General features: G+C 41.9%; 1 protein-coding gene across 5 annotated transcripts in view; it reads right to left on the bottom strand.

The window, feature by feature from the left end:
• Nucleotides 1-2,615: 2,615 nt before the first annotated feature.
• Nucleotides 2,616-27,767, bottom strand: part of FNIP2 (folliculin interacting protein 2) — a 124,153-nt gene continuing 99,001 nt past the window's right edge. For all 5 annotated transcript variants that reach the window (XM_036887722.2, XM_036887723.2, XM_036887720.2 and 2 more), the window contains 5 exons: nucleotides 24,767-26,111; nucleotides 23,747-23,903; nucleotides 11,637-11,837; nucleotides 8,258-8,373; nucleotides 2,616-6,355 (listed from right to left, as the gene is read on the bottom strand). In XM_036887722.2, the coding sequence (XP_036743617.2) occupies nucleotides 6,277-6,355; nucleotides 8,258-8,373; nucleotides 11,637-11,837; nucleotides 23,747-23,903; nucleotides 24,767-26,111 (1,898 nt within the window). In that variant the 3' untranslated portion in view covers nucleotides 2,616-6,276. The remainder of the gene's footprint in view (nucleotides 6,356-8,257; nucleotides 8,374-11,636; nucleotides 11,838-23,746; nucleotides 23,904-24,766; nucleotides 26,112-27,767) is intronic.

The following is a 27,767-nucleotide window of genomic DNA, read 5'->3' as shown; positions in this document are numbered from 1 at the left end:
CTTGAGTAACAAGGTGTCAGAAGATTTGACACTGAATTTGTTTTGAGCTGGAAACAGAAGGGATTTGATGGGAGCAAAGGGGAAAGGGCCGCTAGAAAGGGCAGATCTACAGGGACTAAGCAAGCAGATCTACAGAGACCAAGCAAGCAGACCCAATGGCTCCCAGCGCTGCCTGGGTGCAGTGGAAAGCCTGGTTAGCATGGGGAGAAGCTGAGGCCGAACCCACCGGCAGACCTTGTGGATGTGGGGTGGGGCAGGGGGAGCCAGGTGGCAGGAAGAAGAGAATGACTAGTAAGCAAAGAAGCAAATGTAAAGAAAACTCATCTAGAATATGCTTAATTGTCAAAGGAAGGAGAAATGTAGGCTATAGAGGGGCAAAGGGGGCATAGGAGAAAAGCTTAATATGGGAGAAAATCTTTTTTTACACTTTAGGTAGAAAAACGTCAGTAGATTGACAATGTGATGGTGAGAGAAAGGGGTAACTGAGGACTGGAGGTTCCCAAGAGGGCAGAGGGAGGTGCACAGCTACAGGAATAACACACCTGTAGGGGTTCATCTGTGTGTGAGGGGAGCTTTCTCTTTCTGCTGTATCACCCTCCCCCAGCTGGACATCTCAGAGAGCTGTTTCTAATGATGTTTTTCTTGCTCTCCAACATCTCCTTGGCAGCCCATATGCAGAGACTATGTAACTTATATCTCAACCCTTAGGGGTAACTCTCAAGTCTATTGTTTACTATGCTAAAGATGTTTGCTTCAAATTTTACTTCCTGTGACTTGGTATGATGACATTTTGAGTACCCAACTCCATCTTTGCATCATTACATTTATCATTGGACTGACATCTTAAGCACCTGTATTAGGGTTCTTCAGAGAAACAGAATTAGTAGGAGAGAGAGAGAGAAAGAGACTGATCAATATTGAAGAATTAGGGAATTGGTGATTGTGATTGTGGAGACCAGCAAATCCCAGATCTTCAGGGTAGGCCAGCAGGAGGGAGACCCAAGCAAGAGGGATGTTGTAGCTCAAGTCCAAAGGCAGTCTGAAGGCGGGATTCCCTCTTCCTTGGGGACTTCAGTCTGTTTTCTCTTAAGTCCTTCAACTGACTTGATGAGGCTCACCCACATTATGGTGAGTAATCTGCTTCACTCAAAGTCTACTCATTTAAACACTAATCTAAAAAAAAGTACCTTCCCAACAATATTCACACTAGTGTTTGACCCAAATATTTGGGTCATGGCCTAACCAAGTTGACATATAAAATTATCACAGTATCCACCTCATGTGGGTCTGACGATTAAGTAAGTAACATACATAAAGTATCTGCAGAACAGTCCAGACGCCAGGGAACCAAAGAGCAATGTGGTAATGTACGTGTGTCTTTAAGTTCTTTTTCAGTGGCATGCTTTTTTCTTTTTAACTGAAGCATAGTTGATATACAATCATGTATTAGTTTCAAGTATATAGCACAGTGGTTCAACAGTTACCCATCTTACTACATTCTCACCCTGACTAGTGCAGCTAATATCTGCCAACATAGGAAGACATCACAGAATCATTGCCTTATTACCATTGGCTTCCTATCATTCTCCATGCCTTAATACCAACCCCATGACCAACCTACATTATGACTGAGAATTTTTGTGTCAGTAGCATGCTTTTAAAGTTGCTTGAGGGGATATGGGAAAACATCTGAAATTTTTCATTTAACCCAAGAAGGATTTTGAAATACTCAGTGTTTCTTCTCCTTATGATCTTTAAGAAAACATAATTCAGTACGGTATTATGTTTCTACAAAAGTTACACTTTACAGCATATTTTTTCCTAAGTATTTTATAATGCCCTTTATTTTCCTAAGATAAAATTGATAATGTAACATAATTACATTATTGATAACAAACCAATATAATGCCCTAGGTGTACTATTTTAAGAGTAACACATCAATATATTCCTTAATACATAGACATCAGGCACTGGATTAGAATAGAAAATAGAATGAAGTAGGCAGATGCTTGCACCGCAGTCACCATGAACGCAATGGCTACAAAGACTGATACAGATATGCTGGCCTGAGGTCTCAAATTCCATGAGTACCTTAGTACTGGTACTAAGGTTGGTAATATGGTTTTCCAACTTTAGGTCAATTCTTGTTAAAATTCTGAACTTCATAAAATACAATCTTCCCTCAATTTGTACAACAGTGGCATTCCTCAAATATTTAGCGTATATTAAAATCATGTGAAAAATACATTGTGTTTGTATGTAAGGAATTAGACCCTCAATTTAGATAATTATAAACACCCCCCCCCAACATGGATGTCCAACAGGATGTTTAAAAGTCATGCAAGAAGTGGGACAATTCCTCATTCTGTGAGGTGCCCCATGCATTGGGAGACATTTCTCCTACCACCCACAGCTCCCATCCACTACGTGCCAATAGCTTTGACCCATCATGATGCTGACTAATAATGTTACTGAATTCCCCAAACACCCCTGTGGAAACTCACACACACATATATATATATATAAAATGAACTTGTTTCAATGGAAATGAGACCACCGAGTTCTTAAGTTCTAAGATTAAATATAATAAATCACATGCTGTACCAGGAAAATATTCAAGATGAATTTGAAAGGTTTATTGCACCAAATGCCACAGAAAAATGGATCAAAATAATACATGAACAAGTTTTAAGAAAAATTTTCCATACATTGGCATTGATATCTATTTAACTGATCAAAAATATAGAGTCCTATCAATTGGTCTTAATGGAGGAGCTTCAATTAACAAATCCCAGAGTTTTCTCCTTTTTTAAACACCACTTATATTTAAGCATATTGTAATCTTGCTTCCAAGATACATGGTTCACCAAATTTTGATATTTAAAAATTAACATTCAAAGGGCGCTGTTTGATTTAGGCAAATATATTAAAATATACCCTCCCCCAAGCACAATAAAAAACAAATGTTCACATTTATCATGAGAAGTTGAAGACTTTTTCAATTTAATGGTGAAAGTATGCAGGAACAAAATATTTTCAAAAGTACATATTAGTGGAAAAATCCAAACATTTAAAATAATTTTGGGGTCACTTTATATTCTTTATTTTTATGTATAAGCAACTCTAGTGAAGAACCTAAAAAGCTACAGACAAGATTTTTATAAAATCTTAGGACCTAATTATAAGAACCTCATGAACAGTTTAGTATCATTTAGCAAGCGGGAATTTTCCTCCCTCCAAAAAAGTTAATTTTGAAAAACATGGTAAGTTTAAAAAGTTGTGATGTGTAAACAGCAGTTCCATGGGATGTGAAAAGATTATAGTTACTTTCATTAAAAAACAGCACACTTCAGAAAAATGGATTGAAGCCTGTACAAAAAGCTATTTAACACTGATAAAAATAAAATACTTTGGAATTATGCACAGTTATGGAAGCTACATTTAAAATTTTCATTGTCATGTTTAAATGTACACAATTATCTTTACATTCATATCACTCATCAAGCTATTGAAAATAAAACTGCAACATGCTAGAAAGAGGTCCATCACAATAACACTACACACCTCCGCTCTGACATGCCTCACTAGCTTGCTTAGAAAAGCAAGATGCTACAAAAGCGACACTCAACAGGTTAAGACTTCAAAGTTGAAGAAACCCTAAAGGTGGAATCCTGTCAACTGAGGTAGTTTTCTCTATTTTTAAAAATTTTATATATATATATATATATATATATATATTTTTTTTGAGGTGGGCCTGGGAGAGGGTGGGACCCCTTTCCTTCCTCTTGGGCTAAGACAGAATGAAGCCACTAGGTGTGTACGGTGTGTGAGTGGGTGTATCGCAACACAATTCCATGAGATTTTTTTTTCTTTTCCACTTTTGGGAAGAGCTGAATTTCAGATAAAACTTGAATGTTATTTAAAGGAGGATTATGAAAGGGCAGCAACATTCTTGGTCTGTTTTCATAGGCAGTAGATGTGAGGGTTAGGTTCTGATTGGAATCCTGAGTGTCACTGAGACAACCCCCACACATGACCCACCTATAGTTTTCCAACAGACATTTTCCAAGAGAGAGTTTTGAAATAGTAGATCAAGAGGCAAATTATGTTTCTCAGGCTCTGGGGAGCTAGGCTAAATCTTTTTTGTATGGAGTTTAGAATCAGGCATTTAAAGCTCGATTTCCCCCTCTACAGGTCTAATTTTCAACAGTGTGTACACATTAGAATGGAGATTTTGTATCTAGGTACTTTATGGTGGGAAGTAAGGGAAGCTAGGGAAAGTGCCCCAAACTGGTAAACAAGGAAAAGGGAACTAGAGGTGAGGGGAATGCTCTAAACCAGTACAGATGGAAACAATGTAGCATCAGCTATTACAATTTATTCACATGTAGTAGAAAACAAATGAATGAGCAGAGCCGTAGGTGAGGTTCATTCTCTGTGTGTGAGGACAACCAGCAATGACATCATGGAACTAGAGAATTTAAACAGCCAACTCAGATGTTAGACAAAATAGAAAAATATAAGAATAGAAAACTTCAATTTTATGAAAGACATAAAATAAAAATTACAAATCTTGAGAGTCCTAACATACCCATCTGCATTTCACATCACAGAGAGAGAGAGAGGGGAAGGGTAGCCGTTCTGATCTATTCCTAAGAAATAATACACCAGTTTTTCTCCATTGGTACTGCAGCTATACTCTTTCAAATAATGACCTTGCATTTTTAAAATACCGACAAACTAACATAATTTGGTGTTTAAAATCAGGATTTTATCAAATACAAAAATCTTATAGTCATCCCAATCCTTGTAACAGAAGCTACTTCATATTCTTAGGTACAAAGGATACATGGAAAGGACTGGAATTAATTCATAACAGTGAAAGGAAATCAGAACCTAGTTATCACTAGCTGTACTCAAGATCTGAAAGGTGCTAGCAGTGTTTTGCTTTACTAGATTAGCTCCTGTCTTTTAACTATCAATTTTTAAAAAATCTTTTCCTTTTCCCTGGATGCCAGTACATAATCTGACATGGTTATAGTTCATGGTTTGTAAACTAAGCAAAGTTTCTTTTATATTAATAGAAAATCAAGGTTTTTTTCAAAGTGAACTATGCAGATAAACAATTCCTCATTTTGGAAGGTTTTATGATGCGTAAATTCATTTATGGAAAGGTGTTCTGGAAAGGTCATAAGGATCAGAAGGCACAGAGATGATAATGTAAAAATTTAGATCATATATGGATTATTTGTAAATGTTCAAACTAATTACTTTCACTGGTCATCCTGAACTGTTGCAGGTTTCATTTCCCACCAGGACAGCTGTGCCTTTTAAAGTATAAATAGTCATTTGTATTGACTTTTTATAGGAAGAAAGTGGCTTCGGCTAGAAGAATTCAGCAACAAAAACACTCTTGAGCTTATAGAAATAACTTTGGTAAATGGCCTCTCTTACAGAGGCTGCTGCTGAAAGCTCTGAAGTACAAGGATAAAACATACGGTTCTCAGACGGTGCACTTTGCTACTACAAACTACATCTTTGTAAGATAAGATGCTACATTGATTCTTGGGTTTATTGCACCAATGATCCATCTCTAACCTACCTGCGGCTGCATCTGAAACAAGGTAAACTCTGAGAAGATGTGAAAACACTGGGTCCCTAAAGTACTCTCTCCCCAACAGGCAATCCTCTCTCCTATGTCAGAAGGAGCTCCTACAGCCACCGGAGCTGAAGATGGCACAATGTGACTATTTATTTCACTTCTTGTAAAAAGCAAACTCTGACCTGGAAATCCACAGTCCTTGTTCTGACAGTCTTCCTGGAATAGCAAAACAGGTTTTCTGCAGTTTGGAGAGCTCATGCTTCAACTCTGAAACATTTTCTTCCTGGAATGGTCTGTACACCGTTTCTTCCCGGCTGCAGAGTCCCTTGTCCGTATGCTGCTGAGCACACGCGGCATCTGTGCCAACAGCTTAGTGTTCAGTGTAGTGCTTATGCTTCCTCCTATCAAAAAGGTCACTCTCTCTGTTGATTCATGGGTAACAAAAGGCCTAAAGTGTTCATGAAAAACACAAAGGCCATTATGTCAAGCAAACCTAAGCCTTCCAATGAAGCATCCACTTGAAAGCAAAAAAACAAACCAGAGAGGTGGAATGCCTGCTTCTTGTTTGTTTGCTGTTCTTATGCTTCTGACGTCCTAGAGAGCACAGTCCTTTCTCCTTCAGTTGAGAATCCGATTTTTCTTCTTCCGAGGAAGAACCGTCCTGAGTGTTGGCTTACAAGAGTATTTGAGCGACATACGGCGAATGAGTACTGGCAACAGCGGTCAGGAGAGGCAGGTCGTTCGATTCGATCCTGAATATTGAAAAAAGAAGTGCATTAGTTTAAAGTGGCATGGCTTTGCAGGAAAGTATTACTGCTAGCTACCACACTTGCTGGGTCACTGCTTAAAATTAATGAAAAAGTAGAGGGATGGGAAGATGATCAAGTCATCCTTTTACAATGTGATATCCCCGTAGGAGCGCCGTGTGTTCCGGAGACGCGCGGCTGGCCGTGCAAGCCGTGCAGGGTCGCCAGCCACAGCTTCCCTGTATTCCCTGGACCTCACTGTGCTGTACTTCGGTGTCTCCCATCGCTGCTCGTTGCTGCAGTCACACTCCAGAAAGCACCGTGATCCTGTGCCGGGGTTCAGATTAGTCTGAGGAAGGTGAAGAAGGTGGTAATTTCTTCCACAACCTTGGAGATTTGTTCAACAGGTTATACAGCTTGGGCCCTCAGTACGTATCTGAACCACGACATCTAGGAGAAGAGTGACCCTAACGGATACTGAATCAAGAGACACGGCGACACCAAACGGCTGGGGCTTTGTCTGCATGTCTTAAAGCGGAGGCGGATACAGCGTGGCCACTGGCTAAAGTGCTGCAGAAAGTCCTGGAAAATTAGGACAGCTTCAGTCTGTGGAATATACCCTAATACTTTCCCTTAAATTACAAAAACGCAAAACTGAAAATAAAACTTAAGAAGATGGCTGGTGTTCCTTCCTGGAGTTTCCCGTGCTAGCAGCGGCAGTGCTCCTACTGGTGTGATTTCCGGAGGATGAGTCGGCGGGGCCTCTCGTGCTGCAGGTCGGAGGACGGAGGGGGCCCGCAAGAGACGGTGTGGGAGCCCCTCTAATAACGCACGAAGGGGCCTGGAGGTGAGGGAGGTAAGCAAGCCCCTACGGTCCTCCTAACAGTGCTGCTGCCGGGCACCTGTCAGAGTTAGCGACCAGGCGGGGATCCTGAAAACCTAGGGCGCACACCTGCCAATGGGAGGCCTGATGAAGCAGGACCCAAGTACCAGTGGTAAAGAGACCTAACCAGAAACTGACAGAAAACACGACAAAGACATATGTTGCAAGTTAACTGCAAAAGCAAATGCCTCAAAGGGGGAAAATATTTTTTAAATGATGTAAGGAAACTATGACAGGAAACAATACAGTATATCACTTCCTGGGTGCAAAAGATGATAAGTCTGACAAGAATGCAAAGGCCTGAGTCTTGAAAAAAAACACTTTAATAGGCTTAATACAGAATTTCAAGGTTGGCATTATATGTGTAATATCTGCTTGCCCAGAATTAGGGGAAACATCACCACAGGTAAGGGGGATAAGTCTCCATACACACAGTGTCTTTTTGCTGTCTGCTGAAAATTTAAACATAGAAGCTTTTTAAAAAACAAAAGTCAGAATTTCTTCTAGAGAAGTTATGGCAAGGACCCTCTGGAAGATGACGCACATTATTAGTAACGGAAGCCCAGCACCTCTTCTGGGGGACTGCTGAGAAAGGCAGGAGAGTGCAGCCACCCTGCCGATGTGCCGGCAGGCTGGGCAGGCCCAGGACGATGACCTGTCCTGCCCCAGCCGGGAAGCAAACTGTAAACACAAGCTGCAGCTCCGTGTCTGACAGCTTGTGACTTTGACATCTTATTAAAACGACTACAAACAGGCCAAGTGGGATTGAATTTTCACTTTCAAGCATAAAATAATCCAGGAAGAAGACTAACATAAAGTGCCCAAAGTGTAAAGATGTGAAAAAACTCCAGTATCAGATAAAAAGAAGAGGCTGTTCATCAGGGAGCAGCAGAGGTGCACAAGCCCAAACACCCCCTTGGGGCGCCACAGCCTGTGGTTAGGGTGGCACAGCCTAGCAGGTCAGCAGGGACAGTGAAGGGACAGCCCCATCACCAGGAGGAATGGGGGCACTTCAAGGGACTCACCCCAGCACGACACCTAATTCTTTCACATGAACTCGTGTGTGTCCACGAAGATATTCAGACAGCATCTTACTTTTAAGGTACATCTCCTGTAGTCGATCTTCAAGATGCATGATGCACTGCAAAGCCAGAAACATTCACAATGAAGGCTAGAATCCAAATCTCTGCCAATATTATAAGAGCTAGAATTCTCTTAATTCATGTCTAAGTACAGAACCATAATCTCATCCCTTTCAAATACCCTTAAAAATTACAAGCCATCTCAAATCCCACCACTAGTAGGTATAAGAATTTATAAAACAATAAAGTTTACTTTTTCTAAAGGTTGTTATGATGTTCATATATATGTTCTTGTCTTCTTTAGAAAGCATTTGCTTTTTTTACAGTTGAAATCCTTCTGTAAGTGCAATTATTTCCTGCTTTATAATTCCTTCCCGTTATTAAAAATTCTTTGTCATGTGATTTTTATGGCTAAATGATTTTTGAGACTGTGAATTTACCATTATTTACTTAACCACAGAGCAATTTGCATTTTTGTTATAATAATGTTATAAACATCTTTGTTGTTTTCCTGTATCTCAGATTATTTTGGTGCAAAACTTTCCCAGAAGGAGAACAACTGGAACAAGGTTATTTTGAACTGTTTTCTGCTCTCAAGAGTATATTTTAACTAGGCTTTAATAACAATAAAGAAAAGGCAATTATTTTCAGGGCATATCTACCCTTGGAATTGCATCCAACTTCATTTTTTAGAGAATAGCAACCATCTGTGTCTTTCACCAGAGGCAAATGTTTTTGCATTTGGCAGGCAGAGCTATCCAAGCATCTTCAGTAAGACACCTGATGGCTTTGGCAAGGGTAATTCCATCATACATAATTTTCTTCTAGACCATTACATCTGTTATTTTCAAGGTAAAAGATTAACAGATGCATTGATAATGTTGATCTTGACCATCTGGGCTGCTCAGTGCCATGGAAAAAGTATCTGTTAGAGATGCAATTGTGTCAGTTTTCATTGGTTTAAAATCTTAAATGTATTGTGTTGGGCAGATGAAACCCAACTGTTAAGTGACTAGGAGTAATAATAAGCAAGGAGGTTTTCACCAATTCTCATGAAAGTGTTCCAAGTAAACAGAGTTAAGTGGTAAAAGGATTTTCTGTTAAGTTTCAGTTCCTTGTGGAGTAAATACAAAGTTTTTAATAAGAGGGTTATAAAATATTAAAAAGAATTCACATTACACTGAATCCTTCATGTTTTAAAATAGCTCATTTTCAGTGTTTTCATAGTCCCCACGAAAATTGCACGTTGCAATGTGGAAACAAAGAGAACACTGGTTTACGTGGAGTGCCTACTAAGCTTGCATTTAGACAAAAAATTGAAAAGGTTTATTAAATATAACCATTTTGAGTTTTTTCTTCCCTTCTAGGATTTTACTCCTGAGATGGAGTTGTTCAATTTTTAACTTCTGAAATTTTACATAACTTTCTCCTTTTGTACTGAAGATGGACAACTGAGATGTGAAATGTCACAGGAGCTGTGTATTAGAGAATAAAATATGAAAGTTTGGTCAGTACTTATAATAGTAAAAAACCATAAAAACTAATATATCTTTCTTTCCTTACAGAAAAGGAGACTCCAGCCTCAAAAGCAGCATGATGCCACTTGCTACTAGAAAGAAAAACCACCTACAATTGTGGAATAAAAATAAAGTCACAGGTCATCAGTGCTTCCTTCTCACATTACCCCTGGGACAGATATCCAGAAGAGTATGCTTCAGTTTAAGCCCAAATAAAGATTTTAGTGAAAAGGTGTTATCAGTCCTTAATTAATATTGTTTCATGAAACTAATTATGACAAACAATCATACTAAAGGTAGCTGTTTCCTGAGAGCTCATAACATCTAACACTATTCAGGTAAAGTGCTTTGCATGAATGATCTAATTTTACTTTCATAACCATATGAGATAGGCTCTATTATTTCCCCAGCTTTACAGATAAGGAAATTGAGGCTTTGCAGAGTCACAGAGGAAGCTGCAGAGCCTGGATCTGACTCGATGCGACTGGGCTCTATGCCTGTGCGTTGGCCATTACTGCATACTGGCTGTTAAAGTACCTTGTATTGGCACAGTGCTTTAAGAGTTGAAAAAAACAGTATCTCAGCCCTAGTTTTCAGAGGTTTCTCACAACATGCTTGCTGAATAGGTACTATCTTCATTTTACAAGTGAGAAAGCTGAGGTTCAGAGACCTTTAGGAAGGCCCCCTGTCACACAAATAATCAACGGCAGAGCCGAGACCCTAACCCAGTCACATTCCGTGGTCTCCTTGTCACACTACACTGCCACACTACTCAGGTGACGACCAGGTTTCCAAAGTACCTTCCTCAAGGCCATAAAAGTACTGACTTTTCTGAGGAATGTGGTCAATGGCAGAGTCGATCATAAGAACTAAGGAAGATTAACCACTCCATTAGCAATTAGTGTAGGTAATTTATATTCCCCAGCTTCTTTCTACTTCCTCATTAAATAGCTCTGTAAGCTCTGTGAGGCCAGAGGGGGAGAGATGTCCCAGTGCGGAGCTGTACTGCAGCGAGAAGCAGCATGCGAGGCCGCCGGCACTCCCGCAGCCCAGCGCGTGTCCTTGCAGTGCCCCTAAGCTTTTCCAGGCTATATGTCCTTAAACCTCTCCCCCTCTCTATATATATTTTCTTGCAGTCTCTTTGCACACACACACACACACACACACACACATGCATTTTAAGAATAACTTGTTTTGTATATTAATTTCAGTGTCTGGGGAAAGCTGTTGGTCATTTTCTAGGACTTTGTGGGCCTCTTTTTTGTTTGCAGTTAATATAATGTTATGAAAGTGATTTTAAAATCCTAGTCATAAAGGAACAACTGACACCACCTTGTATGGGTATAGTACTTCAAACTCTGAAGTGTTTATACAAACAGTATTCCATCTTATCCTTAACAAATTTATGAGGACTGTCCCTCATAGGACCTACAGCCCAAAGCAACTACAGTCCCTTCAGAACTGGGCTTGTTTGATAGGGATCATACAAATGGAGAAACGGGAGTTCTCCAAAGGAGGATTTTAAATTGCCTTTTATGCTTGATCTCTCCCCTCACACCTTATTTACTTTACCATATACCTTGTTCAAAAAGATCTCAGCGCTGCTCTGTTATTTGTTCCGTGGAAGGGCTGTTGTTACTGAAATTCATCCTGTTTGCTGGTTTGTGTTGCATAGACTTAAGCTTATCTCTGATTATACTAAAAACAATACATTTTAATTTGTGGTTTTATAATCAAACTATTGTTAAAAGTGTTGTTTTTCTTTTTAACTGTATCTCTTTAGCAATATGAGAATGAATACTTACAAAATCAGCAGGGAGGTGAAGCTTGTAAAGCTGTAACAAGGATTGAAGTAAACTGGACACCTGACTAGAGACCAAGACATCCTGGCCCAGTTTCATGTTGTCCACCATTTTCCTCTGACTTGTGGCTACCTGGACAGTCCACTTATCTGTGTCTGCGATGATACAGACGGCTTCAGCTATTGGCTCATCAAGCACTGGGTGCTGGAAGAGAAACAGAGTGGGTTCAGCTCTCCACGGCACTGCCAGTGACAGGGTGTCACAAATGTGCCTGTTTAGCATTAAATGAATGGTTCAGAAATTCATGTCAAGAGTTATGGAAATTTAGAGCTTTACAGGGACTTAAATAGGAATATTATTAAATCATCACTTACAATTAATATGATGAGAACTGCCTATAACAATTTTTTTCTTACCCCCAGTTAGTACACTGTAAAGGATCCTAAATGTTCACAGATAACTAAAAAGATGTCCTTCCTACATTCCAGGATGTTAAAATTCATTCCTTTTGAAACATCACACTCTCCTTTTAAAATGTAGAAAACTGGAATAAGGTGTAGGATTCTACTGCCATTTCTCCAATAAGTTTAGGCAGGGTAATTAAATATTCCTTTAACGTTATAGATTTAATCATTAAGCAATATTTATTTACTGACTATGTGTGCTACATACATAAATCAACTCTAACAACCAACTAAAACCAGAAGGGGGATGAATTTATTTGTCTAGATGAGTCCAAAAGGTCAAAGGATGGCCAATCATGGATATATTTAAATGCACAATTTTCCGTAACTGGGTAGTTACGGATACAGCAGGTTAACAATTAGTAAACCATGCCATAAGCATAAAATGGGTAAACAATGAAGCAATTTAGGAAAGGCCCTTTAAAAAAAAATCTAATGTCTTGAAACTGATCAAAGTGTAACAGCTTTTATGACGTTATGTATGCAGGATCCAGGAACAAAAAAGAATCTGCTGAGCATTTTCAGAAGACTACCTTAAAAAAACTACTTGAAGAATTATACATTCTTGGGCTACCAAATATCTAACACAAAATTCCCTTAATACATCCACAGGCCAATCCAGCTGTCTCCATTGAATCACCACATCATTTAGTAGTTACTCACTTATTTACTGAAAATAAAACTTTTCAAAGGGAGATGGAAATAGAGGGAAATGTAAATGGTGAAGAAAAAGAAATGGGGAGAGGTAAAAATATCATCAGCAACTACTTCAGTTACAATTTAAGGGGCACCAGGGTGACTGGCTGCCCATTCCTGACCTGATCTAAACTTCTATAGGGTCAGAAGGTTGACACTTAATTTGCAGTGATTCTGGAGATTTCTGATATATATCTTTCCAAAGAAAACACAACTCCAGTAAAGTGAGGGCAATTGAAACACATTAGGATTTGGCTTATTAGTTAATCTCTAAGCTTTTAGAGTAAAGAACTCTTAAGATCCAGAAGACCATGTTTGTGTTCATCACAGAAACGCACACCCACACACACCCTATGCCTTGCTATTCAATTTAAAATTCCTCTTAGGAAAGGCTCTACTTTTAAGGAATAAGTAGAACCATAATAAACAAAGGGAACAATTGTACATATGTTTCTTTTTTATGCTAACTTTTTATTAGCCGTATCTTAACTGCAGGGGTAGTGAAATCTGTCAGGGAGAATTTTTCAAGCTCACGATTTTATCAAGTCCACATATACAACAGGATACACACAAACACACACCCTTATTATCAGTAATAGCATACACAGAACAGTACTTTTGAGAAATTAAGTACTTTAAGAAATGCTACAAAACTTAAGACTGAATGATTCAGAGCCGGATCCATTCACCTGCTACTATTAGGGCTTGGAGTTTGGGTGAGCAGACTAGGAAAAAGAAATTGGTAGGTGAGGCTGCTCCCCAACATGGACACATGAACCGGAGAGTCTTACTTTGGCCTCCCATGGACCTTAAGGGAGACGAATTATGGGTAACTATCAACTTAGCAAGTAAGATTACTTAGTAAGAGTCCCCTGATGTTAAAACCCTCTTTAAAAAAAAAAGAGGACTTTTTTTTACTAAGTAACATAGAAAAACAAAGAAGCCTACACCACATATTTACCCTTTGAAGACTTCTTCCAACCATTATTGCCTCAGATTAAACAGGACCTCTGATGTTTGAAGTTTTTGTTTTTAAACATGAAAATCTCATGGAGCTTTATTGGAATTTCCCCCCCCAGCTCCCCAGCAAAATTAACCCCATGGTTTCTTACACGCTTTCCTTAGGGGTGGTGAGCAGTGGAGACAGAGAATTAGACTAAGCCCTTGTGGTTTTGGCTCTGATCCAGTCCCTCCACCCCAAAGCCCCACAATATGTACATCTGATATTTGAATTCTGAATGAAAATCTGAAGGGAATGTTAATATTAAAAACAGTCATTTCTACTTAAAATGCTTGTTTGGAAATTTTATGAACCTCATGGACACTGCTGTGTATCATTTTTATTTTCTTTCTCAAGCTGAAGAGAATCAATGTCAAAGTCAGTTTCTTGCCCACAGAGTTTGTTAAATTCTCATGTGAGAAAATGTCTGCAGTACGTTTCTACTTCCTCCACTAATGGGGACGTTCCGGCCCTCCTGAGCGCTGAGCACCCACCCACAACCCCGGCGCACCGCAGGGCTACCAGCCCTCAACGCCCCTCACGCCTTCCCTGCCAACTCGTCCAGAACTCTTGCCAGCAGCTTCCACGCCTCCCTCTGCAACTTAATAGGGCGCCTCAGAAACTTCTGACAGAGACTGGAGGACGAGAGAACGCTGGAGGTCAGCGAAGAGCTGTAGGCAATTATGAGGGTGCGGCCAGTCTCTGCCAGGGGAATGAAGTAGTGGTAACATGCTGTTGTCCCTTTTGTCCTGCTCTAGTCTGTGGGAGTTAGAAGCAATCACTTAGCTGTATCTGTCAATATCTCACTTATTCAAACTCCTTTCCTGTGAAGAGGTCTCAAGATAAACTGACAAATGAAATGCTTCTTATTAGAGGTCTTGGGAGGATTCTTGAATATTCTATTATAGCTCATTGAATCAACAGGGTAAATCTGGTTAATTCATAGCCAATAAGGATTTGGGGGGGTCTGCTTTCTGAAAATGTTAGATGTCTAGGACATTCCAGGTCAGATCTCTGAGTACACAAAATACGCTGCCTTGATTTATGCACACATAACTTCTGCTTAACTTAAACTTCCAGGAATGAGAAATGCCTACAAGGTTTGGGTAATCAGAGGAGCTGTGGCTGTGATATTTCAACACACATTGGTAATGAGCGAAGTCATTAACAAAAGCAAAGGCCCTGCAGTCGGACAGGACTGGGCTGGAATACTCCCTCTGTCACTTACTAGCTGTGGAACCTCAGCAACTCCTTAATGTGGACTTCAGTTTCTACATCTATAAAATGTGATAGCATATCATTCACAGAATTTCTGTGAGGTTTAAGTGAGGTTTGACGCCTGTGAGAAAACTGCATATGAGACATGTTGCATGGTGCCTAACATGTGCTAGGTACATTCGATTTGCTTTCTTACACCAGCCCCTTCTTTATATTAATCGTGCCCACTAAACCCTCAAACTTCCTAAAATACCACATTATCACTTCTCTCACCAACTCAGAAACCTGCTGTGGCCTGTATCACCCAGACACTTGAGTTCAAACTTCTCTTTTTCCATACTTAAAGCTCTTCACAGTTTGGGTTCACCTTCTACAAATATTTACTCCCAGGGCTCTCTAAGAGGAACAGCCTTCTCCAGGCAGGAAGGCTCCTGGCTCTTACTTATCTCAGGCTGTGTGGAGGATCTCTGCCCTGCTGTCTTCTAAATCTTCCAATCCTTCAAGGACCCAGCTGGGGTCACATCTTCTCCCACCCCCACCCTACAAGGCTTCCTATGTTCACTGCTCGTCCTTCACTTCTTAGGGCATTTACCATCTACACTTTGGCATTTAATCACACTATCTTAACTTGTTCTCAACTTCACATCTGTTTGTCTACTTAGTGATTTCATAAGTAACTCATGGAGAAAAATCACATTTTTTCTTCTGTAGCCTCTACAATGAGTATAACAAAATGCTAGTCATGTGCTAATCATCTAATACAGGCTGGCTCTGCTGAACGATTCTCCATTCAGATTTACTTTGGGTGCTAATCCAGTTCCTATTAAGTCATCTGCGTAATTATCAATATATTTCTTTTCCGTGACTAACATTTAAATGACTAACATTTTACATGACTACCTATTGCTAACTTAAGTGTAGGAAAATACTGTTCTTACATACATACTTCCTATAATTAGTCCATCATGCCATTTTTCCTGTGGGGTGGCCAGGAACACTGTCCTGCTCTAAGATAGGAATACTGAGGACAAAAAATATAAGTGTTTAGCAAGTATCTTGGGTTGTTAGAAATACAGAATCTAGGAACTCATTCAAGCTTTCCAACTTTTAACTCAACGAGTCTGCCAAGCCCTTTACTTTGGAATTCTTGGACCTTGTCAGGGTAGAAGACAGACTGCAAGAAGTGTGAGTGACAGTCTCAACTTAATAGGTGAAAACACAGTTGCCTCTGTTATGATTTTGCTGAAAAACTTCTCCACCTTTATTCTTTATCAGTCCTCAAAGATGTCCAGCCCACATGTGTATTAGAGACAGCGGGAAAGCAGACAGTCTTCTGTACTCTTAACAGTTCTAAAATCTTCACACTAGTTACAACAGTGCAGATTTAACAACTAGGGCAGAGCCACTGGGCAGGCTCGTCAAATACAATGGGGCAGGTGATTCATGATTCAGGTATTTGGAAGTACCTCCCTACATCTTTTATTTTTCTCTGGAATATTCTGATAATAACACATAAGATTCTTTGGCATCACTGTATTGTCAATTTCTTAATCATTCTATATAAGGTAATTCTGGTAGGTTTTATAACTTTATTAAACTGAACCTGAATAAGAGGGTGCAACATAACAAAACACCTTTTGAAGAGATTCTCACCATTATGTTACAGCACCATGACTTAATAATATGACCCTTTACTTAACTTCAGGTAAGGCCTTTAATTAACCGCACAAAGAAAATGGGATGATCACTGCAGGGAAGTTCACCTTCTCAGTGCTGGCTCTTGGTTAAACGTCCTCAGATCCCCTTTTTTATTCTCCTACCTTCGTAGGGGTGAAGGCCCCTCTACATACCCACATACTCCACTGCCCTGGAACTGAAGATTTAAGCAACATTACTGGCCAAACCACCCCAGTTCTGGATGTCTAAGAGCCGTGAATTAGGAACTGCAGATCTGTGTGGACTGCTGACCAGTAACAGAAACCCTTCAGCCTCACATCCATCAAGAGAAAAGAAACCTTGTTATCACTCGCTGCTCTTAAAACACTTCTTCCAGTCTGTAAAATCATCCAGAATACTGTTTTTCACTAAACGCTCAGCATCTAGATTTCTCCTGACAGCAGTTTTAGCAAGAGAATGGGTGGACAGAACCTCCCGTGGTGGCAAAGTCAAAGCCAGCCCTGCCCGGAGCCTAAGATGCTCATCAACTCCATCAGCCAGAATCACCCTCAGCTTCCTGCAAGAGCCACATTGGCCCCTGTACCCTCCCCAGGCTCCCTTCTCGCCCTCCACTGCATAGACTCTCTCACACTGTTTTTACTGCTTATTTACGTCTTTGCATTTCCTGTTAGATTTCAAACTCCTTGAGGATAGGTGCCATGTCTTCTCTCTGGCTGCTTACAAGAGTTTTCTTTGTCTTTGATGTCCTGTGGCTAAGCGTGGATCTGTTTGTATTTATCCTACTTGGGAGTCAGTGTGCTTATCTGAAAAATCACAGTCATTCTTTCTCCAAATACTGTTTTTGCTCATGTTCTCTGCTCTACCCTGCTGAATATTCTATAAAAATGTCATTATAGTCTCTTAATATCTCTTACTTGCTCTTCCATATTTTTCCATGTATTTTTGTCTCAGAGTTACATTCAAGATATTCATGTCTAACCTCCGTGTCATAAATTCTAATTGTCACCAGCTGTATTTAATTTGCTCTGCTCTTTAATCTATCCCTTGAGTTTTAATTTCAATAACCGCATTTTTCAATTTTAGATGTTCTTTTACAAAACCAGATCATCCCATCTTTTCATAAGGTTCCAGTTCCTTCTCTTTATCACCATAACCATTTTAGAGGTGTCACCCAGGAGTCAGGTCAGGATGTTCCAGGAGTGTGGATTCTCCGGCTTGTATTCGCTTACTCTCCCTTCACCATGGTTTCCCACGTATGGTCTGTAACCTCTGAACATGAGCCCACCTTGTTGGGTGTGTTGTGTGTTTTGTTTTATGTGTCATATGTGTCTCTTGGAAACAGGTTCAGAGCCAGTCACTAAAGGCTTCAGTGTTGATATAAGGTAGAGAAGAAGAGAAGAATCAATCATTTGGGACTATGGGACCTCACTGAGGGATCCTGGTGGTTCACCAAAGGTGGGGCGCTGGGAAGCCCAGACCTTCATGAAGACACAGGGGGCAGAGGAAAGCAGCGGGGAGTCTGGGAAAGTGGTCTGTGGGGGGTTCAAAATAAATGACCTTCTGTGGGTTTGTGCCTGTGGCTGTGATCACTCAGGTCCTGGGCTGACACCAAGTTCAGCCGAGGGGCTTGCAGATACAGGGTGAAACCCTGGAAGCAGCTCAGTTCTCAGGCTGGTCACTTGCCAAGGAAAGAAACCATTTTACGTCAAGGAAAGGTGCTCAGGGTCAAAGGGTCATCAGGCTAAAGTTATGAGAGGATGTACGTGACTCCAAAATAAAATATGGGAGTTGGTAGCTATTTTTTGCAGAAAATGGCACAGATGTCCAAATATTTTGTAACTGGTGAAAAAATTTGGGAAAACATCAAAACTAGACATGTGTCTAATATTTACAAAATGCAAGAGAAATGAAGCCTGAGAGACCTATAATAAGCTTTCCATTCTCCTTTAGGTAAAGCAAATGAACACAAAGAGCCACAGGCACCATGTCTAAACACATTACTCTTCCCCTTTATTTTTTAAAAAAGACTCTGCATTTTCTCATTACTTCAGAATAAAGAGATACATAAATCCTCAAAGTTTCACCCATATTAACAAAAACACACTCCTGAGCCCAGTTCCATGGGGAATAGTCAGCTGACATCACACTGAGCATGCTCTCTGAGCCAGGCACCAGAGGAGGAGCTGGGATAGGAAAGAAAGTAAGTCTCCCTTCTGTTTCCAGGGGCCTGGAGCCTAAAGGGACAAAGACATTGGAAGCAGAACGAAGGTATGGCGAACTGTGTTAAGGAACGTGGAGGTGAGAACAGCTGAGTTTCACCTGGGGTGCCTCGGGTGGTTTCAAAGAATAGGCAACATTAGAACTGGGTCTTTAAAAGTGAACCAAAGTTTATTCAACAGTACCTTCAGCAAACGAAGCAAATGTACACAGGTAAAGAGCTGTGAGAAAAGGTGGACTGTTAAACAATGGCAAACTGTGTGACTGGTGCATAAATGGAGACGTGTGTGTGTATGTGGGTGGGGTGCATATGAAAGACATGCAGGGGACAATTCCAGCCTAGGAGTTTGTATTTTACTCTGTAAAATAAATGGGAAACTCTTAGAGCAAAAGAGTAAATGATCATAATAATGTTTTAGAAAGAGCCCTTTTGTGGCACTGTACAAGATGATGGGAAGAGGGGAAAACTAGATACAGGGATATCCAGTTTGGAAGGTGAAGGGGAACTTAAATAAGATTACAGTCACAGTGAGATGGGTAGAGAATCATGAAGATTTCAGAATAGAGTTGGTACCTAGAGATCAGTATTTTTGCAAATATTTAAAAAATCACAGTCCACAACAAGAAATACAACATAACATCATAATCCAGTGTACATGCTTTTAAATGTGTGACTGGGCATCCATAAGTACGTGTATATACACACACACACACACACACACACACACACAAAACAAAGATTTCCTAACCACTGACACAGTGCTACAGCCCCAGGGCACTGTCATGCTTATTATCCAACACAAGCAAAAGAAAGCAACAAGAGGTGTTCTAAAATAGCAGATCTGTGCTACACAGGTGTTTCCTGTGTAAGGAACTACTGACTGTAAGGGCCTTGTTGCCTTGAGGCACATAATGCTGCCTGTGTTACTTAAGTAGTGATTTATCATTTGATGTGAGGGCTGTTCCTCTGTAGTCTTTCTGGCTGATTACACTGCGTGGCTTAATTAGGTATTCACATGCGTATATCACAGCCAGGCTTTTAGCAAAGCTCCTTATCTGTGCTACTGATTTCCATATGATATTTCTGGAGTCAGTCTGTTGCTACTCTTAAAATTAAATGAAAGAAGCTGCTGTATACAACTGTCACTTTGTTTTATAGGTTATTCTGTAAAATACTTGAAACCCTAGAGCATAGTTAAAAAAAAAAACACCAAACAGTAAAATGTGATGTTAATTTCAGTCTCCATGACCCTAACCTGCAGAGTCAGAGCCTTCTGGCCTGCTCCTTGTGGTTCCGGGGGCATCAGGACAGTGGATGCTTTCAGCACTGCGTGAATGCACATATGGGTTCTGTCCATCACCTCCAATGGGAGTTTCCCAGGAAACTCACTTACAAAGCACTTTCACATGTATTAATAGCTAACCTTTACTGGGGCTTAGTGTTACGCCAGTTGCTGAGCTAAACACTTGATACGTATTATCTCACAGAATCTTTAAACCAGACCTGTAAGTACTGTTCACTTTATAGGAGATGAACTGATGCTTAGAAAAGTGAAGAAATGTGCCCAAGGGGTGAGCCATAGACTCACATTTGTCTGACTTAACAAGCCAAACTCTTAGCCACTGGGGTTATAGTTCATCGTCCCTCTAAATACATTTTTCGGAGGCTTAGAGATGCCAATTGGTTTACCTGACTATCAGCAAATGAATGGTAATATGAAGACCTGAGCCCAGGCCATCAATGTTCAGTCAGTCCTCCACCTACACCAACGGAATACCCCTAACATTGCCTGGGACGGCAGTATTCATGGGCAGCAAGCACGCGGAAGAATAAAAGAAGGGAGAAAAAGCTTCTTGAGGGTCACAGATACAGAGTGGAGTTGGCTCTCATCCTCTCTCCTATTTTACCACTTAAAGTCAAAAGGAAAACAGAGAAAGAATGCATTTTTAGATCTGGCAAGAAGAAAATGAAACTAAATAGTACTTTAATTTAAGGCAGCTGTATAATCTATATGCTAGGAGGCAGAGGAACAGTTCAAATGACAGAAAAGAGGTGGCATGTGGATTAAACAAGAACATGTGTTTAAATATTTAAAGACCATCAGAATCTTAACATGTGAAAGCCAGCAACAAAAATGGAAACAAATGAAGTTAATATCTTTCTTTCATAAGAGACTAGAATAAGGAAATACACAAAAAAGAATTCTTTGTACTGAAAGCTCTAAAATGCAATCCCTCAGTGAGAGAACTGTACAAACTTGTCCACCACGGTTATAAAAGTGCACATTGACCTAACAGATTTGAGTCCAATCATACACAAGTCTAGAAAAATAAATCAATTGCTTTTAAAGTTTTTAAAAGTCCCTCTCTAAAAACAATTATGAATATCAAAGCCCAATAAAGTCTAACATGAACACTAAAAATGATGAACATCCAAAAAATAGGTTTTTGAAATCAAAATACGATAAAGCAATTGATTCAAATCTTCTCTTCCTCAACAAGCTATTATTTCAGCTCTAACTCTGGTTGTGCTTGTTCTTGGATCTCTGCTTCTTTCTCTGGCAGCATACTCAAGAATTTAAATAATTACTAGGCTTTACGGAGCAGTAAATTCAATATAATGTTAAAAAAAACCCTCCTAATTTATTTTTCAACAAATATTTGTAAATGGTGATTCAAAGTTGGGCTATTTTTATTTAAAACTTCCATAGACCAGAGTCCCAGTCTGAGAGGCAGTTTAAATGGAACACCACTTCAAAAGCGAAATTCATTATGATGACTGTGCCAAGTGAAATTAGAAATCCACTAATACTAATTGGTTACATTCTGAATGTATTAAACATCTGAAGATATTTTTATGAACCCATCACAATTTCCTATTAACACCCATGCATGGCTGCACTTGGGATGTATCCACAATTTGACACAATATAGGTTATTATGCTTAATAATTTTCTATCTCTCAGGGTGATTGCATAGCCTAAAGAAATGAGAAAAGCTACAGTGTGAAAACACTACTTCTGAAAGGAAGGAAAATAATATATGAAAAATCTTTAAGTATACAAATAGAGGAAATATGGATTTATCTTTTCAACTTAAGCACTATAGAGCTAGATGGTCACCACGAAAACCTAATATACAGCAATCAGAACTTGTCAGTTCTGACAAATTTTGGTTCTTCTAAATGGTTTTACAGATAGGGTCAAGGAGGATTAATGCAGACAACCCTGTTCACACACAATTTCTTGGCACCTCTGTGAGAAGCAGGAGGAGCTTCACAGAAGAAGGGGCCAGGGAGCAATACTGATGTTCTTAAATCCAACTAGCAGCAGAGCAGAAGGAAAACCCCGCAGGTTTTGTATACATACATATATATATTAGAACATACATATGGCTGACTGAAAAGGAGAGGAGGGCCTCTACTTCCCTGCCTTAGAGCTACAGACTGCACACAATGTGTGTAGGTCTCTAGCTCACCGAAGCATCATGCGTGGCTGGAGACGACCTAGGAAGACAGCACTGTACAATGAGGGCATTGTTCCTACTCTAAGGTCACTGACGTATGGACCTCTGAAATGATGAACAACTGTACGGTGTTCATTACAACTATGAAAAGAAAATATTATGACATTCCTTACAGAGACAAAAGCATTCCGGGAATACCCTGGTGAGGGGTGGTGCCCAACCACAAGCAGGGTGGGGTCAGGAATGTCTGGGTACAATTGCGGACACACAGGACTGGCCTTCCCAGCCCCTGATCGGCCTCTCCTCATCTCTGCTCTCCACCATTCAGGCAGGCTAGGGAGACATTTGCTTCCTTGCTGAGTTTTTCTTCTCATTTCACACAAACACCTTCTGCCTATTTGGCCTCTGTTTGATGTATGTTTTGTCTTCACTGAGGAGATACTCAAGGCCAAAGATAACATGGAGTGCCGTCTGTTCCACCTCTCAAAAAATACTTGTTGGCTGAGGAGGTAAGTAACAAGCCAGAGGAGGTAAGTAACAAGCCAGATTCCAATCGTCAATGAGGACTTTCCCTACTGCACTAGATACAGTGTTTCCAATGCAAAGCATTTATTTTTGCACATCTGCCCAATAGCAGCTCAATTAAAAACAGGCCCATCAGACTGACAGTTTCCTTAACTGCTTGGTTCCTGTCATGCTGAAGAGAGAAGAAAAGGATTTAATAGCAGCCACAGGCAATTTTCCAGTAAGACTTGTTAATCTTTATACAGTTATCCTCATGCAGCCACCAAAGTAAACTTAATGACAAATCGGTTAAAATAAATTACTTTTAGGAACTTGTAAGGATCAGATAAAAAGCAAACCATATGTGACATCTCTTTGGTCCTCCTCGGTACGGCATACAATTGTCACCATCTGTGCTGTTTATTGTGTTTGCCCAGCCTATCTGCCCCCAGCTGCCCCCAGATACATTCTTTGCCCTTCTCTAACCCATGTGGACCCAGGAGGCTGACCTCACTGGGCCACAGGCCTGTACCTCCATCAGGTATGACCTTGTGCTCCAGCTGGGCTCAGCCCTTGGGAGGAACCGGAAGAGCGGAGAGGCTGGAGGAGAGCTCAGGGGACTATCCCTGACCCACTCAGAGCTCCTGCAGCCGTGCAGCCCCTCTTCCAGTGCCAGCTCTCCACAGCTCTGCTGTCACTGCTCCTAGCCGCTGCCATCCCTGGGTGCTTCATCAGCCCTCACGGGTCCCTGTAACTGCATTTCTATACACAGTCCCTTAATAACACCCTCTTCAGTCTAAACACCTGTTGCAGGCCATGACCCTGGCTGACACACTGTCAGCAGCTGGTGGCTCCAAGGCGGAGTCACTTACATGAACCGTGTGGACCAGATCAGCCACCAGGCACTGCTTCAGCTTCTCATCATTGCTGGTCCCATGAAGCACCAGATCAGGCATGTATGTGGGGCAGTAACCTGCCAGAAGTGAGCGGCCAAAGTTTCTTACATTCAGGTTGCTGATGCTCTGAGACCTAGAAAAACATTGGCCCATTAGAACACCATTGCTCGCTTCCCGCACTACGATGAGAACAAAAGCTCTGGCGACACAGCCAGGGGAAAGGGACTCCCGGCCCGTATCAGCGGTCCTCCGTGAGCCCGTGATCTGCATGGGACAGCGAGGGGCTGGAAGAGGAAAACGAGTTTTTGAAATGGAAGGATGAAAAAAACAGCATTTTGAAGGCTGGTTACAAGTTTGTTCTTATATTTCACACTCAACATCCACCAGGCAGTGTGTGTCAGGGGAGTGAGGAAAGTGACTCTACCGGGGGCGGGGGCGCTCTTGCCGAAAGCCTGGCTTTAGGAACGCGACACATCTGGACGGGGTGGTGCTCACAACGGTGCGGAAGAAGAGAAGGCAGCTCTAATTACTGCTCTCAGCACGAACCAAATAATCAGCCTGATGGAGGGGGTGCTGAGGAAGAGGGGGTGTTTCCCAGCCACTTCACGCCGCGCTGACCTGCAGCAGAGAAGCCGTGGGCGAGTGTAACCCACCATGTCCGGGCGACACCCCTGCTGCCGGCACCCCTGCTCCCCGCACACAGACGGCGGGAAGTTAAACTCGCTGCTCCCCCGCTCCACCTCCACCACACCTGTCAGCTCCCCCCACGCGCCGCCTGGTTCAGAGCTCCGACGCGCTGAGCCAGGGACCCCCTGGGGAAGGGCAGGCCGGACATTTGTGCCAGTTTGATGACACTTCTCATACTCTGAGGGGAAAAAAACCTTATGTGTAAAAGAGCCAAAAACCAGCCAAGAGCAGCTAACAGGACCAGGGGTGTTAGGTCCAGAAGCAGGGTTTGAACTCAGTTCCCCCCGCTTCCCAGCCTACTAGGGTTACCTGGGCAGAGGGAGCTCCACCTCCAAGGCTCCTTCTGTGCCGTCACCGCTGGGCCCGAGGTTCCGCGCGGCAGAAGCACATGCTTCGTCGTCACTGTCTCCAAGGGCGCTGTCCGAGCTTTCGTTTCTGGGAAGGTCTCCTGCAGCCCTGAAGTCGGCCTTCCCGGCGGCGGCCCCCCCGGCGGCAGCAGAGAGGCCAGAAGCCTGCTGTGCCCGGCCGCCGGGCACCGGCTCTGTGGGAGCGCCTTCCGCCGCCTTCAGACGCAGATCTGCCGCCCTCTCCGGCCCGCTCACCCCCGGTCCCGCCACACCGCCGCGAGGCGCACGCGGCTCCGCACACCGGCCGAGCTGCCCGGCAGCACCCGCTGCAGCCTCTGTCCTGCTGCCTCTGTCCCCAGGGAAACCCTTCCCAAATGCACCCGCACCCCCATCAGGAGACTGACTCTGAGGACCGCGGACATTCCTGCGGGGGCCAGGTGGGAGGGGGCGCCCGGAAACCCGCTGGTCCCGAGCCGGGGCAGCGGCCTCCCTGCTGGCGGCCGAGGGGCAACTTGCTGGCTCTGGATACTGTCTACAGGCTGTGAGCCGCTCCTCCATCGTGTTGGTGCGGCTCTCAAAGTCAGACTCTGGAGATACGGAGCTTCCAATTTGGAAAGTGACCTTTTGTAAGGGAGGCCTCTCCCGGGGATGTCTGTCAGGGCAGGGCCACGCCGCGGACCGCTCCAGGGGCTTCTTAGGCATCGCCCCCATCAACTCCTCACCGACAGTCCGCTGGCTGACCTTCAGTCCTGCCCCCAAACCTTCATACCTGGAGAGTGTTGAAGGGCTGCCTTGTGGGGCCTCATTTTTACTTTTTTCATCCCCGCAAAAAGCACCCTGAGGTTCCCAGGAGCTGTCCGTCGCTGGCTCCTGGACCCTCATACTGCAGGCTTCAGAATTCTGATCTAGCCTCTGGTTCCCTTCTTTGTTAGGTTTGGACCACAGGCCTCTAATGTCAGTGCCCTCAGGGGCCGCAGCCGGCCTCTCAGGTCCAGAGCTCCATCCCTCAGCCAGAGCTGGTGGCAGGACAGCGGGAAGGAGGGCAGGCTCACTTCTCACGGTGACTACCACATACTCAGACTCCTCCACCTCTCCCCTCTCCAAGGCTGTCGTGATGTTGCTCCCATTTAACACTTGTTCACCTTCACCGTGATTCCCACTCCAGGTCAGCTGGTTCTCTTGCAGCTCAGAGCAACGGAGAAAGTAGGTCAGAACATAAAGGATGCGCTGGACCAAATCCTTCTGCTTCCCCACCACTATGGTGCGAGTCAGACGCACTGGAGAGCCAATGGCTCCATAAAGATCGCCTGGAGAGCAAAGTGGACAAAAAAGACAGAGTCGTTTGGGGTGAGCATATGATGCACATGTCAGTCTTTAACAAGAGAAAACCAGATGACTTCCACTCCCAAACTAGAATCACTTCTTCACACACCTGAGAGAGGCAAAGAGGCAGGAACTAGGAGTGACCATGCTTTCGTTCTGCCTTCAAAATGGAAAGTCTGCCTGGACAGGCCTGGCACAGGCTGCAGCCCGCTGCTCCGGGGGCAGGGGTACAGTGCTGGCGTGCACAGCCTCTTGCAGTGCTGGTGAGGTCTTCCCAGGCAGCTCACTGGGCCAGCCGGCCGACAAAGCTCCCACCAAACCCAGCACCCTGAATATGCAACCAGATTGAATGCTGGATCTTGGAAACTAGAATTATGAGTTTTGTTTTAGAAGAATCCCAGGACAACAGGCTTTGGGGTAAATGCCAAATTCAGGGGTATTTGACTAGAAGTGCAGTGAAATCAAGTCAAAATACTTAATGAAATGGCCTGTTCAGAATTCTCTCAGTACACACAAAGTAGAATCAATCTAATTAACCAGAAGAAAATCACTTAGTCACAAATAATGAATCTGAATATTTTCTATTATTTACATGAAAATTCTACTGGAAAAAAATGTTCCATAAGTTATATCCTGACAAGTTGATTAAAAACTGCCTTATGAACAATGAAAATTTAGCTTAAAGGTGGAAGAAAGGCAATTGTGTCAACAAACCCAGCAGTTAAAATTATTGCATTTGATAATCTGATTATTACATTTGATAGGTTGTGCATTTGATATCTGGATAATAATAATATTAACATTACAACAAAAAAACAACATTTACTGACTGCCCAGACACAGTGCTAAGTGTTTTACATGGATTTATCTCGCTTATGTCTCTACATAAACAACCCTGAGTCAGAAACCATTATAGAATAATCAGAATGTTGAAATAAGTCAAAACATGAAGACATAACCAAATGAAGGAAAGAGGGTACATGGTCATATTTTTAAACAGGAACTAAGGAAGTTAGAACCCATCAGAGGAATGCTTCTAGGGAAAGGGAAGGCATTTTTACAAGAGCAAATACTAATTAGATGTAGATTAAGACAGGAAAAAGTTTGAGACGTTAGGAAGTACCTCCTCTGCAGACTATTCCCCAGAGTAAGGCTACTGCTCCTAAGAATGTTTTCAGGACAGGACAGAAATGATATTAAACAGGCCTCGCCATAAAGAGACTAGATTGTAGGCTAATAGAACTTTATCTTTGAGGCTTTTGCAACTGTCTGAGAAATCACAGAAGAGTCCAAAAGAGTAACTCAGGGCTGTAGTCTGATGCTCAAGTACTTCTGTTTAACAAAACTTTCTTGATTAGGAGCTTAATAGTGTTACTTCCCTATGATTACATCTGCCCACTGCTGCAGGGTATCACAGTCATTTCAGGAATTCATGAGACATTATGTTAAATCAGTCTTAATGGTAATAAAGAACACAAGCATTACCTATCTGCAATCTAGTAAAAAAAAAAAACAGAAGAAAGGGCACTCAACATGTCAATATTATTTTTTAGCAATGCATTTAGCTTTTGGTATTGTACATTTTCATAATAAATGGGAAAATGTAAAACAAGGAAAGCTATTAAAAATACAATTTATAA

Source organism: Manis pentadactyla, chromosome 1 (assembly GCF_030020395.1).
Source record: "Manis pentadactyla isolate mManPen7 chromosome 1, mManPen7.hap1, whole genome shotgun sequence".
Classification (NCBI taxonomy): Eukaryota; Metazoa; Chordata; class Mammalia; order Pholidota; family Manidae; genus Manis; species Manis pentadactyla.
This window is presented reverse-complemented; position numbering and strand designations above follow the sequence as displayed.